Source organism: Phocoena sinus, chromosome 15, assembly GCF_008692025.1.
Source record: "Phocoena sinus isolate mPhoSin1 chromosome 15, mPhoSin1.pri, whole genome shotgun sequence".
Classification (NCBI taxonomy): Eukaryota; Metazoa; Chordata; class Mammalia; order Artiodactyla; family Phocoenidae; genus Phocoena; species Phocoena sinus.
Genome location: NC_045777.1, coordinates 53,639,509 through 53,652,705, shown reverse-complemented (window position 1 = coordinate 53,652,705; position 13,197 = coordinate 53,639,509). Strand labels below are relative to the sequence as shown.

General features: G+C 45.6%; 1 protein-coding gene across 7 annotated transcripts in view; it reads left to right on the top strand.

The window, feature by feature from the left end:
• Nucleotides 1-13,197, top strand: part of GLYR1 (glyoxylate reductase 1 homolog) — a 37,248-nt gene that overhangs the window by 21,029 nt on the left and 3,022 nt on the right. For 3 of the 7 annotated variants that reach the window (XR_004345682.1, XM_032604318.1, XM_032604315.1), the window contains 6 exons: nucleotides 1,806-1,905; nucleotides 7,387-7,479; nucleotides 8,175-8,276; nucleotides 8,989-9,151; nucleotides 9,470-9,649; nucleotides 9,967-10,091. Coding sequence is in view for 6 of the 7 variants with exons in the window: in XM_032604318.1 (XP_032460209.1) it covers nucleotides 1,806-1,905; nucleotides 7,387-7,479; nucleotides 8,175-8,276; nucleotides 8,989-9,151; nucleotides 9,470-9,649; nucleotides 9,967-10,091 (763 nt within the window). In the remaining variant the exon portion in view is untranslated. Of the gene's footprint in view, nucleotides 1-1,805; nucleotides 1,906-3,494; nucleotides 3,645-7,368; nucleotides 7,480-8,174; nucleotides 8,277-8,988; nucleotides 9,152-9,469; nucleotides 9,650-9,966; nucleotides 10,092-13,197 lie in introns of all 7 variants that reach the window. The other 4 variants (XM_032604313.1, XM_032604317.1, XM_032604312.1 and 1 more) reach the window with 3 other exon arrangements.

Sequence of the window (13,197 nt, the reverse complement as noted above, 5' to 3'; positions counted from 1 at the left end):
CCGCGTAACGCATTAAAAAAAAAAAAAAAAAAAAAAAAAATGCATAAACTTTATCCCCAGGTCTTCTAGGTGTCCTGAAACACCACGAAAAGGAAAGAGAATTAGTCTGTCATGATTTAGAATCATAGGGAAAACTTGTACTACCCAGATAGCTGTGAATGACAGAAGATACCTCCTTGTTTTTAAGCTTTGGCTTGAAACTTAATGGTCAAGGGTGCCATTTGGTGAGGAAGGTGGTGGTGGGTTCCATTTTCAGCATTTGATTCAAATGACTTAGAGCAGGCTGGGACAGAGAGTATGAGAGTGCATATTCCAGCAAAGATAGCGGAACCTCTGAGCCAGTTTGAAAAGGTGGCTGCAGATATGACTTGTAGGAGACTGAAAATACTGAAAGGATAACACAGGTCAAAGTGAAGAAGCTGCAGAGGATCTTAGAGCTGAGAGAAACACAAGCTGAAAACAAGAACATGAGGTAATAAATGAAGAAAGAGGACTTCCCTGGTGGCGCAGTGGTTAAGAATCCGCCTGCCAATGCAGGGGACATGGGTTCAAGCCCTGGTCTGGGGAGATCCTACATGCCGTGGAGCAACTGAGCCCGTGCGCCTTAGAGCCCACGAGCCACAACTACTGAGCCCACGTGCCGCAACTGCTGAAGCCTGCGCCCTCTAGGGCCCACGTGCTGCAACTACTGAAGCCCACACACCTAGAGCCCATGCTCCACAAGAGAAGCCACCGCAGTGAGAAGCCCGCGCTGCAACAAAGAGTAGCCCTGGCTCAAAGCGACTAGAGAAAGCCCACGTGCAGCAACGAAGTCCCAACGCAGCCAAAAAATTAATTAAATGAAGAAAGAGGCATTGTTTAGCCATGTCTTATGCAAGGAGAGTTACAGAAGTGCAAGAACCAAGAAGAGACATTTGGGCAAGGTAAAATCATCTATAAAAGCATGTAGCAGCTTGTAGCCCCCAAGTTCTAGGGGTTGTAGGAAGGAACAAGCTGTAGGAAGTGAAGGTAAGCCGAACATACTGTCCACCTGAGTACTTCAGATTCAGAAGGATCATAATGGGCCTGCAGTTAGAAGGCGTGGTGGAGAGAAAGACGGGCCAGGGTAGAGAAGCAACAGGAGGAAAGAGGTTCAGGAGAAGAATCCATGCACTGGGAAAGAAAGATTGGTTCCAAAGCTCAGGTGAGGCTTTGAAGAAGTGAGGCAAGGCCTGTCCCTGCTGATGGCACGAAGAGTGCAAAGGTGGTGCAGGGCGTGGAGCTGGGAAGGGGAGGTGAGCACCAGGATGCGGACTCCTGCAGTTGAGGAAGGTGGCTGGCTCCGTACTTACTTCTCCTGTTAACTTGTCATGGATCCCAGGGTGCTTTAAATTGGCATCTCAAGGCCTAGGACTCGAGGTGGCTGATCAGGAACTGTTGCAGGATCTGAAGATAAATGTCTGCCTTCTCACTGTAATGGAATTGTAAGCTCAGACCTTCTATCAAAGCAACAAGGAAATGATTGGAAGATTTGCCATAAACCATGAGTCATATTTCTTGCAGTGACAGTTGAGGATTTTAAAATGCCTGTTTAAACTTATGAACACTTTTGAACAGTGGCATAATAAGAAAAGGCACGCTTTGCCTGCACTACCGCTGGCTCTGCAGTGGTGGTGTCAGCACGCCACAGAGCAGTGTTCCTGGTGGTCTGAGGTGAGGCTCCCCAGGTTTATGAGGAAGCGGAGCCTGTGTGGCATTCAGGATCTCACCCTGTCCTCCCCTACCCCACCCCCCACCTTGAACTGATCAGTCTCTCTCTTTTTCAGGATAGGATTTTTGGGCCTTGGCCTCATGGGAAGTGGCATCGTCTCCAACTTGCTAAAAATGGGTCACACGGTGACTGTCTGGAACCGGACTGCAGAGAAAGTAAGCATTCATAGTGGTGCTTGTTGGGTGGGGTGGGACAGAGCCTTGACCCTTGGGGTAACTAAGGATAGGAATCTCCCTCCTGTCTCTCTTCATCGTTCTGCATGCCATGGAGTAGAAGCCAAGCTCTTAGTTCAGGCAGGTGGGGGTGTAGATACACCAGCGTAGGACGTTATCATAAAAACTGAACATTTAAAACACCCAGGGGTATAAAATGAAGTGGAAATTTTCCCCTCTCTGCCATTACCTGAAATAAGTAATAGGAAAAAAACCTGTGAGGTTTTTCCATGCACATGCAAGAGTTTGTGTGTGTGTGTGTGTGTGTGTGTGTGTGTGTGTGTGTGTGTAATCATTGATATGGGGAGTGTGTATCAACAGATCTGCTTCGTCCTTGTTAATGGCTGCACTATGTTCTGTGTTTGGATTGTATTAACAGCACCGTGCCGTAGAACATTCTGTGGTGAAGGAGATGTCCTATATCTGCACTGGCCTGTGTGGTAGCCACTGGCCACATGTGACTCTTGAACACTTGATTCATGGCTAGTAGACTGAAGAATTTTAAATTTTGTTTCACTTAAAAATAAACAGTCTCCTGTGGCTAGTGGCTACCATATGGGACAGGACAGGTTTAGAAGTTCTTAACCTCAGGTGGTCCATGGATTCAAGGGGTCTGTGCATGCCCTGAAATGGAATTCCAAGTCTTTTGTAATGGAGAGAGGCCAGGCTCCCATCAAGTTCCCATCCAGGAAAAGGTAAAGAACCATAGTCTAGGACTTACCTGGTGGCGCAGTGGTTAAGAAACCACCTGCCAACGCAAGGGACGTAGGTTCAATCCCTGGTCTGGGAAGATCCCACATACTGCAGAACAACTAAGCCCATGCGCCACAACTACTGAGCCTGTGCTCTAGAGCCCACGAGCCACAACTACTGAAGCCTGTGTGCCTGGAGCCCGTGCTCTGCAACAAGGGAAGCTACCACAATGAGAAGCCCGTGCACCACAACGAAGAGTAGCCCCCACTCGACGCAACTAGAGAAAGCCCACGCGCAGCAATGAAGACCCAACACAGCCAAATAAAATAATAAACAAATAAATAAATAAAATTAAAGAAATAAAGAACCATAGTCTAAGTACCAGAAAATTAAAGCAGTGTACTTGCCAGGAACAAAGAGACCAAGAAAGAACCAGCCTCTTGAGGAACAAGGTGTGGCTAAGCATATATTTGTGAAATAATGGGGTGAGCATCCCATGTGTGCAGCAAGGTGAGAGCTGGAATGAAGGGAGGTAGTAGAGCTGGTGGATTTGAATAAACAAAAATGTTCTAGGCAAAGTAAGAAGTTCACTTTGTTAAAACAGCCCTTTTCAAGAATAATAAGGAACTGGTTGGAGAGTTGAGGGAGCCTAGGAGAAAGGGCACTGAAAGCCATGCTAAGAGATGTGGGCTTCAGGTGCTGGGCATTGGGTAGGTGCTGTGGGGCCCTGAGTCAGGAGTGAGATCTCAGAGGCCCTTTCGGCAGGTATTTTTTTTTTTTTTTTTTTTTGCGGTACGCGGGGCTCTCACTATTCTGGCCTCTTCCATTGCGGAGCACAGGCTCCGGACGCGCAGACTCAGCGGCCATGGCTCACGGGCCCAGCCGCTCCGCGGCATGTGGGATCTTCCCGGACCGGGGCACGAACCCGTGTGCCCTACATCGGCAGGCGGACTCTCAACCACTGCACCACCAGGGAAGCCCCTCGGCAGGTATTTCTGATTCAAGGCCAGGGTAACCAGGAAATCTAGACATGCATACTTGCAGAACATCGGTAGAATCTAAGGGTTTGCATTATAAGTATGTTCCCATTTGATAGAAGTGCTTCGGGTCATCCTGTTTTCTTGATTGGAAAGCTTAATTGTTACAAACGTGGCCATTCTTTCCAGATTAATTTATGGGAAGACAGTAGAGCAAAGCAATTATGAACTTGGGCTTGGAATCAGACAGCTCTGCTGCTTACCCTCATTTCTTTCAAAAGGAAAAACCAGAAGAAAACAAAATTAAATATTAACATAGATCTTTTTAAGTCTGTCTTTTTAAGGAAAAAGGTGAATTTTTTTTTAATAAATTTTATTTTTTTTTATTTTTGGCTGCGTTGGGTTTTCATTGCTGCACACAGGCTTTCTTTTAGTTGCAGTGAGCGGGGGCTACTCTTCGTTGGGTGCACAGACTTCTCTTTGCGGTGGCTTCTCTTTTTACGGAGCACAGGCTCTAGGTGCACAGGCTTCAGTAGTTGTGGCTCACGTGCTCTAGAGCTCAGGCTCAGTAGTTGTGGTGCATGGGCTTAGTTGCTCCGTGGTATGGAGGATCTTCCCGGACCAGGGCTCAGACCCATGTCCCCTGCATTGGCAGGCAGATTCTTTTTATTTATTTATTTATTTATTTATTTTTGGCTGAGTTGGGTCTTTGTTACTACATGCAGGCTTTCTCTAGTTATGGCGAACAGAGGCTACTCTTCATTGTGGTGTGCAGGCTTCTCATTGCGGTGGCTTCTCTTGTTGCGGAGCACGGGCTCTAGGCATGCGGGCTTCAGTAGGTGTGGCTCACAGGCTCTAGAGCGCAGGCGCAGTAGTTGTGGTGAACGGGCTTAGTTGCTCTGTGGCATGTATGATCTTCCCCGACCAGGGCTTGAACCGCTGTCTCCTACATTGGCAGGTGGATTCTTAACCACTGCACCACCAGGGAAGCCCATGATGAATATTTTTTTAAATTAGTTTATATTGGAGTATAGTTGTTTTACAATGTTGTATTAGTTTCTGCTGTACAACAAAGTGAATCAGCTGTACCTATACATATATCCTCTCTTTTTGGATTTCTTTCCCATTTAGGTCACCACAGAGCATTGAGTATAGTTCCCTGTGCTATACAGTAGGTTCTCATTAGCTGTTTGTTTTATACATAGTAGTGTATATATGTCAGTCCCATTCTCCCAATTCATCCCTGCCGCCCCATGAATAGTTTTTGATAATACTCCTCACAACAAAAAATAAACGAAAAAAAAATTGAAAAGTACGCCAACTCGTTTTTTTTTTTATCTTTTGGAATTTAAAAATTTTGTATTTCTAAAAATTTCCCACTACCCTAACAATTTTTGTGTATTTTTCCCTAGTTTTTGTGGGGGGTTTTGGGGGTTTTGTTTGTTTGGTTTTGGTTTTTTTTTTTTTTTTGCGGTACGCGGGCTTCACTGTTGTGGCCTCTCCCGTTGCAGAGCACAGGCTCCGGATGCGCAGGCTCAGCGGCCATGGCTCACGGGCCCAGCCGCTCTGCGGCATGTGGGATCTTCCCGGACCGGGGCACGAACCCGCGTCCCCTGCATCGGCAGGCTGACTCTCAACCACTGCGCCACCAGGGAAGCCCGGTTTTGGTTTTTTTGAAGTATAGTTGATTTACATTGGTAGATTAGTTTCAGGTGTACAGCATAGTGATTCAGTATTTTTATGGTTATATTTCATTTAAAGTTATTATAAAATGATGGCTATATTTTTCTATGCTGCACAATATATCCTTGTAGCTTATTTAGTTTATATATAGCAGTTTGTTCTGTCCCCTACTCCTATTTTGCCCCTCTCCGATTCCCTCTCCTCACTGGTAACCACTAATTTGTTCTATGAGTCTGTTTCTTTTATTTATATTCATTTGTTTGTTTTTTAGGTTCCATATACCATATATAAGTGATAGTGTAGCGTATTTGTCTTTCTCTGTCTGACTTATTTCACTAAGCATAATAATACCCTCTAGGTCCATCCATGTTGTTACAAATGGCAGAATTTCATTCTTTTTATGGCTGAGTAATATTCTTCCGTGTCTGTGTCTGTGTGTGTACCACATCTTCTTTATTCATTCATCTGTTGATGGACACTTAGGTTGCTTCCATATTTTGGCTATTGTAATGCTGCTATGAACATTTGGGGTGTGTGTATCTTTTCAAATTAGTGTTTTTGTTTTCTTTAGGTATAAAACCAGGAGTGGAATTTCTTGTTAAACAAATAGTATAGTAATGATTTAAAGATTTTTAAGTAGCTCACAAAGAGGAAACAATAAACAGAGGTATTAAAGAGATTCAGTAATCAGGAGTAATCAGAATATATCAAGCAGAAAGTGGCCATTTTGGGCTTGTTAAATCATCTAGTAGGACAAGTTTTTAATGTATTTATGTGTACTTATTTGTTGTTTTTAAAAAATGTGCTCTGTGTTGGTGATTTGAGACTTTGCCAGAGATCATTATAAATGGACACAGCCTTATTCGAAAGCCATTCGTCTACATTTTTTAAAACCATTTTTGGAGCCTGTTATATTCTACTTACAGAGATCTAAATTCAAAAAATAGAAGAGATGGATATTTGTTGGGCTCATTTATAATTAAAATCAGGCCAGATATTGAACTGCAGGAGAGCCATTAGGTAAACTCAGGTATATATCTCAGTGGAGTATCCTGCAGCCATGCGTTATAAACAGTAATTATGAAAGTCTATAATATTGATAGATGTAATCATATAAAATGTTAAAAATTAGATGCAAAATTATAGGTCCAAATTATTCTAAATACTTTTTTTAAATGCCTTTAGAAAAAGGAAATACAGGGCTTCTCTGGTGGCGCAGTGGTTGAGAGTCTGCCTGCCGATGCAGGGGACACGGGTTCGTGCCCCGCTCCGGGAGGATCCCATATGCCACAGAGCGGCTGGGCCCGTGAGCCGTGGCCGCTGAGCCTGTGCGTCCGGAGCCTGTGCTCCGCAACGGGAGAGGCCACAACAGTGAGAGGCCCGTGTACCGCAAAAAAAAGAAAAGAAAAGAAAGAAAAAGGAAATACAGCAAAATGTTAATGATGTATTTTGTTATGAGATGTTCTAGTGATTTTAATTTTCAGAAAAGAAAAATTAGTGCTTGTAGACCCCCCCGCCCCCAGAAACAATTCAGTACAGAATGGCAACCTGTTAGCCCAAGCCCTGCTTCCCCAGCTCACAGGGCACTGGGTAGATTTCACCACAGCCAAGACAGCGACAGCCACAAAGAGCGGCAGACAAGTACTATTCACATCCTGTTCTTCATTCAGAAAACCTTCAGCAGATGTTTGTTTTGTGCTTCCTGTGAAGTAGAACATGGAACACCCTCCTAGGCAAGACTGGGGACTTCCCTGGCAGTCCAGTGGTTAAGACTCTGCGCTTCCACTGTAGGGGCGTGGGTTCAATCCCTGGTCAGGGAACTAAGGTCTCACATGAGTGTGGCCAAAAAAAAAAAAAACCACAAGACTGTGCTTAAGGGGCTCCCGTCCACTTCCCTGAGCAGTCAGAGTGCCCGCTGGGGCCCCTGGCTCACAGTCTCAGCCCTCCTGCCTTGGAAGGCCACTCCGGAGGACTGAGCACTGCATCTCTGGCCTGGCTGGTGTGTGTGTTGTGCACTGCCTGCAGCTCACATTAGGATCTGTGACTTTTGCAGTGTGATTTGTTCATCCAGGAGGGGGCCCGCCTAGGAAGAACCCCCGCTGAAGTCGTTTCAACTTGTGACATCACGTTTGCCTGCGTGTCGGATCCAAAGGCAGCCAAGGACGTAAGGATCCCCTCCCTCCCCTCAGCGCCTCAGGTTGTGGCCGGGAAAACTGGCTGGCCTCCTCCCCTTCTCCCCTGAGCACTGAGTGAGTGTGTGCATTGGGGTAGGGGTGGGGCAGTGGATTTCCCATTTGGGGGCCATCTCCCATTGTGAAGGGTGTTTGCATAGATTGAATACAGACTTCCTTTAATTCAGAACAAAGAATGAAACTGATGAGGGTCCCTGAGGTCTGTGCTGAAATGTGAAATGGTTCCTGACAGGCTAATGTGTTCCTGTTGAGCTGGAAGCTTTGGTGTGCCTGTGGTCCATGTGACAAGTTCCTATGTTTAGCTATCGCTGTATTTTTATGCTTTAAAAGTTCAAGTGCAGTAGTCATCTTGTTAAACTCATGACTGGACTAATCCAAGTAAATCCAAAGAAGCCAAAAAAAAAAAAATAGTGAGGTTCCATCTTTTCAATGGGAGGTTTTTAATAAAAAGAAACACACATGTTCTTTTTGAAGATAAATGGGAGCATACCATAAATTCTCCTCTTTCCCTTGCTTATTTGCATGCTCTTCCCTTTTGAGCCTTAATATTTAGCTTCTATTTGGGAAATGAGCCAAAAAATCAGCAGGACGCTGACCTTAGGTCTAAGGGGCTCCTGGGTGTCTGGCTGGGAGCCTGGGCTATTGCTTCTCCCTTGTGTCCCCACAGCTGGTGCTGGGCCCCAGTGGTGTGCTGCAAGGGATCCGCCCCGGGAAGTGCTACGTGGACATGTCAACGGTGGATGCTGACACAGTCACCGAGCTGGCCCAGGTAGCGGCCTCATTCGGGCTGGCCCTCCAGCATCCTTTCAGTTGGAGCCCAAGACCCAGGCTAACCATGCCGAAGAGTGGGCAACTTAGTTACTCTAGAGCCAAAGCCAGAGACTTTGGGACTAGCCTGCCTTCACTCTCTGCCTTCAAATCTACAGCTAGTCTGAGTGGCTGTGAAAGGAGACTTGTTTCCTGGCTGGGGTGGGCATTGGGTCCTATAGCTGCCAGCCTCTCAGAAGCAATCTAGGCTGCCAGCAGGGCCTTTTTGATTTAAGCAGCTTTCTACAGATACTAGCAGAGTATTCCACCATGCTGAGCCACTGGGCCCAAGTGAGGGGGTGGTGATTTGTGGCTCATGTGCATTCTACGGGTGGCTAAAATCAAGGTAGGACAGTGTCTTTAGGAAGTGTGGTCGACCACACCATTGGCATTGTCATGTTGGTTATAGTCTTTGGTCTTTGTGAGAAATTCCGAGTAAATGGGGAGCCTATGAGGACACCCCAGCTTCTCTCTGTCTACTGCATGTGATTCAGGCACCTGGTGGAGGACAGTCTGCTGACCCTCCCATTGTCAGTCCAGCACCTTGGTACGGGCGTCAGCTTTGGGGCCTCGGCGTGGAGGGTCAAGTGCTCCTGCCCCAGTATGCTCCTTGCTTCCTGCCCAAGACCTTCATGAGAGGCAAGGCCTCCAGAAGCTGTGACTTTCCTTTCCAGGTGATTGTGTCCAGGGGGGGCCGCTTTCTGGAAGCCCCGGTCTCAGGGAATCAGCAGCTATCTAATGATGGGATGTTGGTGATCTTAGCGGCCGGAGACAGGGGCTTATATGAGGACTGCAGCAGCTGCTTCCAGGCAATGGGGAAGACCTCCTTCTTTCTAGGTAACATGCCTGCCCACCTGTCGGGCCACTTCAGGCCTGGAGGCTGGGTGGGCCACATCCCCTCTAGACCGCCCTGATGACACCGTCAGTCCCGCACGGCCTCTCTGCCTGGGGCCCCCGTGGGAAGGTTTCCTTTGACTTGCACAGTCAGTGCCTGGAAGGAGGAAGAGCCAGAAGGGTCAGAGCCAGTTCTGTCAGGGGCAGGTGAATGGGGCCTCCCCTGGGTGTAGAGGTGGGTCCAAGCAGGGGTGAGGGTGGGCAGAAAGTCCCTTCCCACAGGATTCTTGAGATGTGACCACGATTCTTTGCCCTGGGCAGGTGAGGTTGGCAACGCAGCTAAGATGATGCTGATCGTGAACATGGTCCAGGGGAGCTTCATGGCCACCATCGCTGAGGGGCTCACCCTGGCTCAAGTGACAGGCCAGTCCCAGCAGACACTCTTGGACATCCTCAATCAGGGACAGTTGGCCAGCATCTTCCTGGACCAGAAGTGCCAAAGTAAGTTGCCTTTGGCCTCTCTTTTTGCGTTTTAGTTTTGGTTGAAGCTGGGAACTGGGTCAGGCAGATGTCACAGAACAGTGTCTTCTTCAGGGGCTCATTGTGTGTGAATGATGCACCCACTCCAGTCAGTCCAGGCCCCCAGTCAGAGAGCGTCCAGAGACATGGTAGATAGGATTTAGGGCTACAGGCTGGGAACTTGTCTCTTGGGTGTCCGAGGGGGAGGAAATGCTAGGTATTGACCTCTGACAGGACTCCAGGTGGTTTCTTATTTAGGATCCTTTCAGTTCTTCTGATGAATGACTTTCCCTCCTCAGATATCCTACAAGGAAACTTTAAGCCTGATTTCTACCTGAAATACATTCAGAAGGATCTCCGTCTAGCCATTGCGCTGGGTGATGCCGTCAACCATCCGACTCCTATGGCAGCTGCAGCCAATGAGGTAACAGCAGGAGGCCACAGTGCTAGTCCCTGCAGCCCTCCTTTGTTTCCCTTGCACTCCTCCCTCTGCTTACTTTGGCTTGGCTTGGCTCTGTGTCTAACCTCTCAAGGTGGAATCTTAGGTTGTTGATTTTAGACCTTCCTTTTCTAAGTATATTTCCTCCGAGCCATGCTTACTTCCCTGGGAGTTCTTCTTTGACCTGTGGATTATTTGTCAAATACAAATAAAAACCCTGAAGGGTTTCCTAGATACCTAATGGTTATTGATTTCTAATGTATCTCTGTGATCCAAAAAAATATACTACGTATGGATTTTAACTCTTTACATTGATTCAGACTTGTTTTGTGGCTCAGCAGATGATCTGTCTTGGTGGGTGTGCCATGTTCACTTAAGAAGACTGCGTGTTCTGCAGTTGGGTGCTGTGTTCTGCACATATCAATTAGGTCGAGATGGTTGGTAGTATTTTTTCAGATTTTCTTTACTGACCTTTTTCTCTAGTTCTTTCAATTGCTAAGAAAGGGATGTTAAAGTCTCCAGCTGTGATTGTGGGATCATGTTTCTCCCTTTAATTCTGTCCATTTTGCTTGATGTCTTTGTTATTGGGCTCTTAGCCATTTATGCTTGTTATGTCTTCCTGATGAATTTGCTCTTTCGTTATTAAGAAATGTCCACCTTGATCTTTGTCTTGAAGTCTGTTGTCTGATTTTCATATGGCTGCTGTAGCCTTCTCATGCTTACGATTTCCATGTGATGTATTTTTCCATCCATTTACTTTCAACCTTTGTTTTAAAATTGTGTCTGTTGTAGACAGTCTATAATTGGGGCTTGCATTTTTATCCATTCTGACACTGTCTGCCTATTAATTGGATTGTTTAGTCCTTAACATTTTTTTTGAATGACATCTATTAAGCACCTACATAGGCACTTTTTGGAAACAGTTTTTTAGAAGTTCAGTTTTCTTATCTCAATCTGATAGAAGTATAAGCTTAAAAAAAAAACAAAACAGCTGAGCAATATTTGTCTTTACTATAGAGTTACAATAAAAACTACATTTTGGGCTTCCCTGGTGGTGCAGTTGTTAAGAATCTGCCTGCCAATGCAGGGGACACAGGTTCGAGCCCTGGTCCGGGAAGATCCCACATGCCGCGGAGCCTCTAAGCGCGTGCGCCACAGCTACTGAGCCTGTGCTCTAGAGCCCGCAAGCCACAACTACTGAAGCCCGCACGCCTAGAGCCCGTGCTCTGCAACAAGAGAAGCCACCGCAATGAGAAGCCCGTGCACCGCAACGAAGAGTAGTCTTTGCTCGCCGCAGCCAGAGAAAAGCCCGCGCACAGCAACGAAGACCCAACGCAGCCAAAAAAATAAAATAATAAAATAAATTTTTAAAAAACTACGTTTTGTGAAACACATACATACATGAATCACACAGATTCATTTATTTTAGAGACTCTGTCTTCCAAGTGCTATAAACTATATGCATTTTTATTCAAGTTAAATAGAGGTTTCAAGTGGCTTGTTCTATAGAGACAAAGAAGAAGTAAAAATACACAGTACTGGGGAATTCCCTGGCTGTCCAGTGGTTAGGACTCCTTGCTTCCACTGCTGGAGGCCCAGGTTCCATCCCTGGTTGGGGAACTAAGATCCTGCAAGCCGCACAGCACAGCCAAAAATAAATAAATAAATAAATACACAGTACTGTTCTTTTCAGACCTGCCTTTTCATAGTTTATAATCTTCTGTCCTTGAATTCTGTGTCTCTGTCCTTCCTTCATGTGTCTGAACATCTCAGAGTACTTGTTTCACTCTTCCAGTTTGCAGTACAATTTCAGGTTCCTCCTTTATTACCTTCAGGTTCTCTCTTGGTAGTGGAATTCCTCGTGTGTTGTATAATTTTTCGTTGATGAGTTTGTAACTGTGGTTACTTCTGAAGGGTTCCATGGTGGCTTGTGTTGGGAGCACTTCTCTGTGAGGTGATTTCCACTTGCCTCTCCCTTGACTACAGGATTCGTTGGCTTGGAAACAGACATTTTGGTTAATTTCTTGATGGAGCACGGCACTTTCTGGCCACTGTTTGGAGTTCAGGATCTTGAGGTTAACTGGTCCATTAACATTTAGTCTTTGTCTTGAAGTCTGTTGATATGTGGTTGGATTTAGAGCTACTCTTTTATCATTTGATTGCCATTTGTCCACTCTGGCTTTTGTTTGTCTGTTCCTCCTTTCTTTTGGGATATCCCTTTTTTGGGATATTTGAATATATTTTAGAATTCCATTTTATTGGGACTTCCCTTGCGGTCCAGTGGTTAAGACTCCACCCTCCCAATGCAGGAGGCCTGGGTTCGATCCCTGGTCAGGGAACTAGATCCCACATGCCACAGTGAAGATCCTGAGATCCTGTGTGCCACAACTAAGACCCAGCGCAGCCAAATAAATAAATAAATATATATTTTTTTAAATTCCATTTTATCTATTGGCTTTTTAACAGTGCATCATTTTTGTCTTTGCTCTAAGGATTGCTATACGCATCCTTAATTTCACATCCTAGATTAGACCTCTTTACATAAAATGAAGATCCATTTACCTCTCCCTCCCTCATCTTCTAAGGCAGGGTTTCTCAACCTGGGCACTATTGATGTTTTGATGTGGGTGCTCTCCAGTGCACTGCAGGATGTTTAGCAGCATTCCTGTCCTCTACCCACTAGATGCCGGTTGCACCCCCTCAGTTCATAGAAGGTGTCTCCAGACATTACCAAATGTCACTCCAGGTGGGGAGCAAAATGATCCCGGGTTGAGAACCCCTGCTTTAGAGTACAAATGTCCTATGTGTTACATTTGTCTTTGTTTAAACCCACCGTTGTCAGAATGTCTTGCTTTAAGTAGTCATATGTATTTTAAAGAAATTCAGAGAAAAAATAAGTTCATATTTCTCTAATTTACCATTTCCAGTACTTTCCTTTCCTTTCTGAAGAATTGAATTTCTCTCTGGTATTGTTTTCCTTTCAGCTGGAAGAACTTGCTTTAGCATTTCCTGAATGCAGGTTTGCTGGCAATGATTAGTTCTCTTTTATCTCAAAAGGTTTTTGTTTAGTCTTCATTCTGAGTTGACAGCT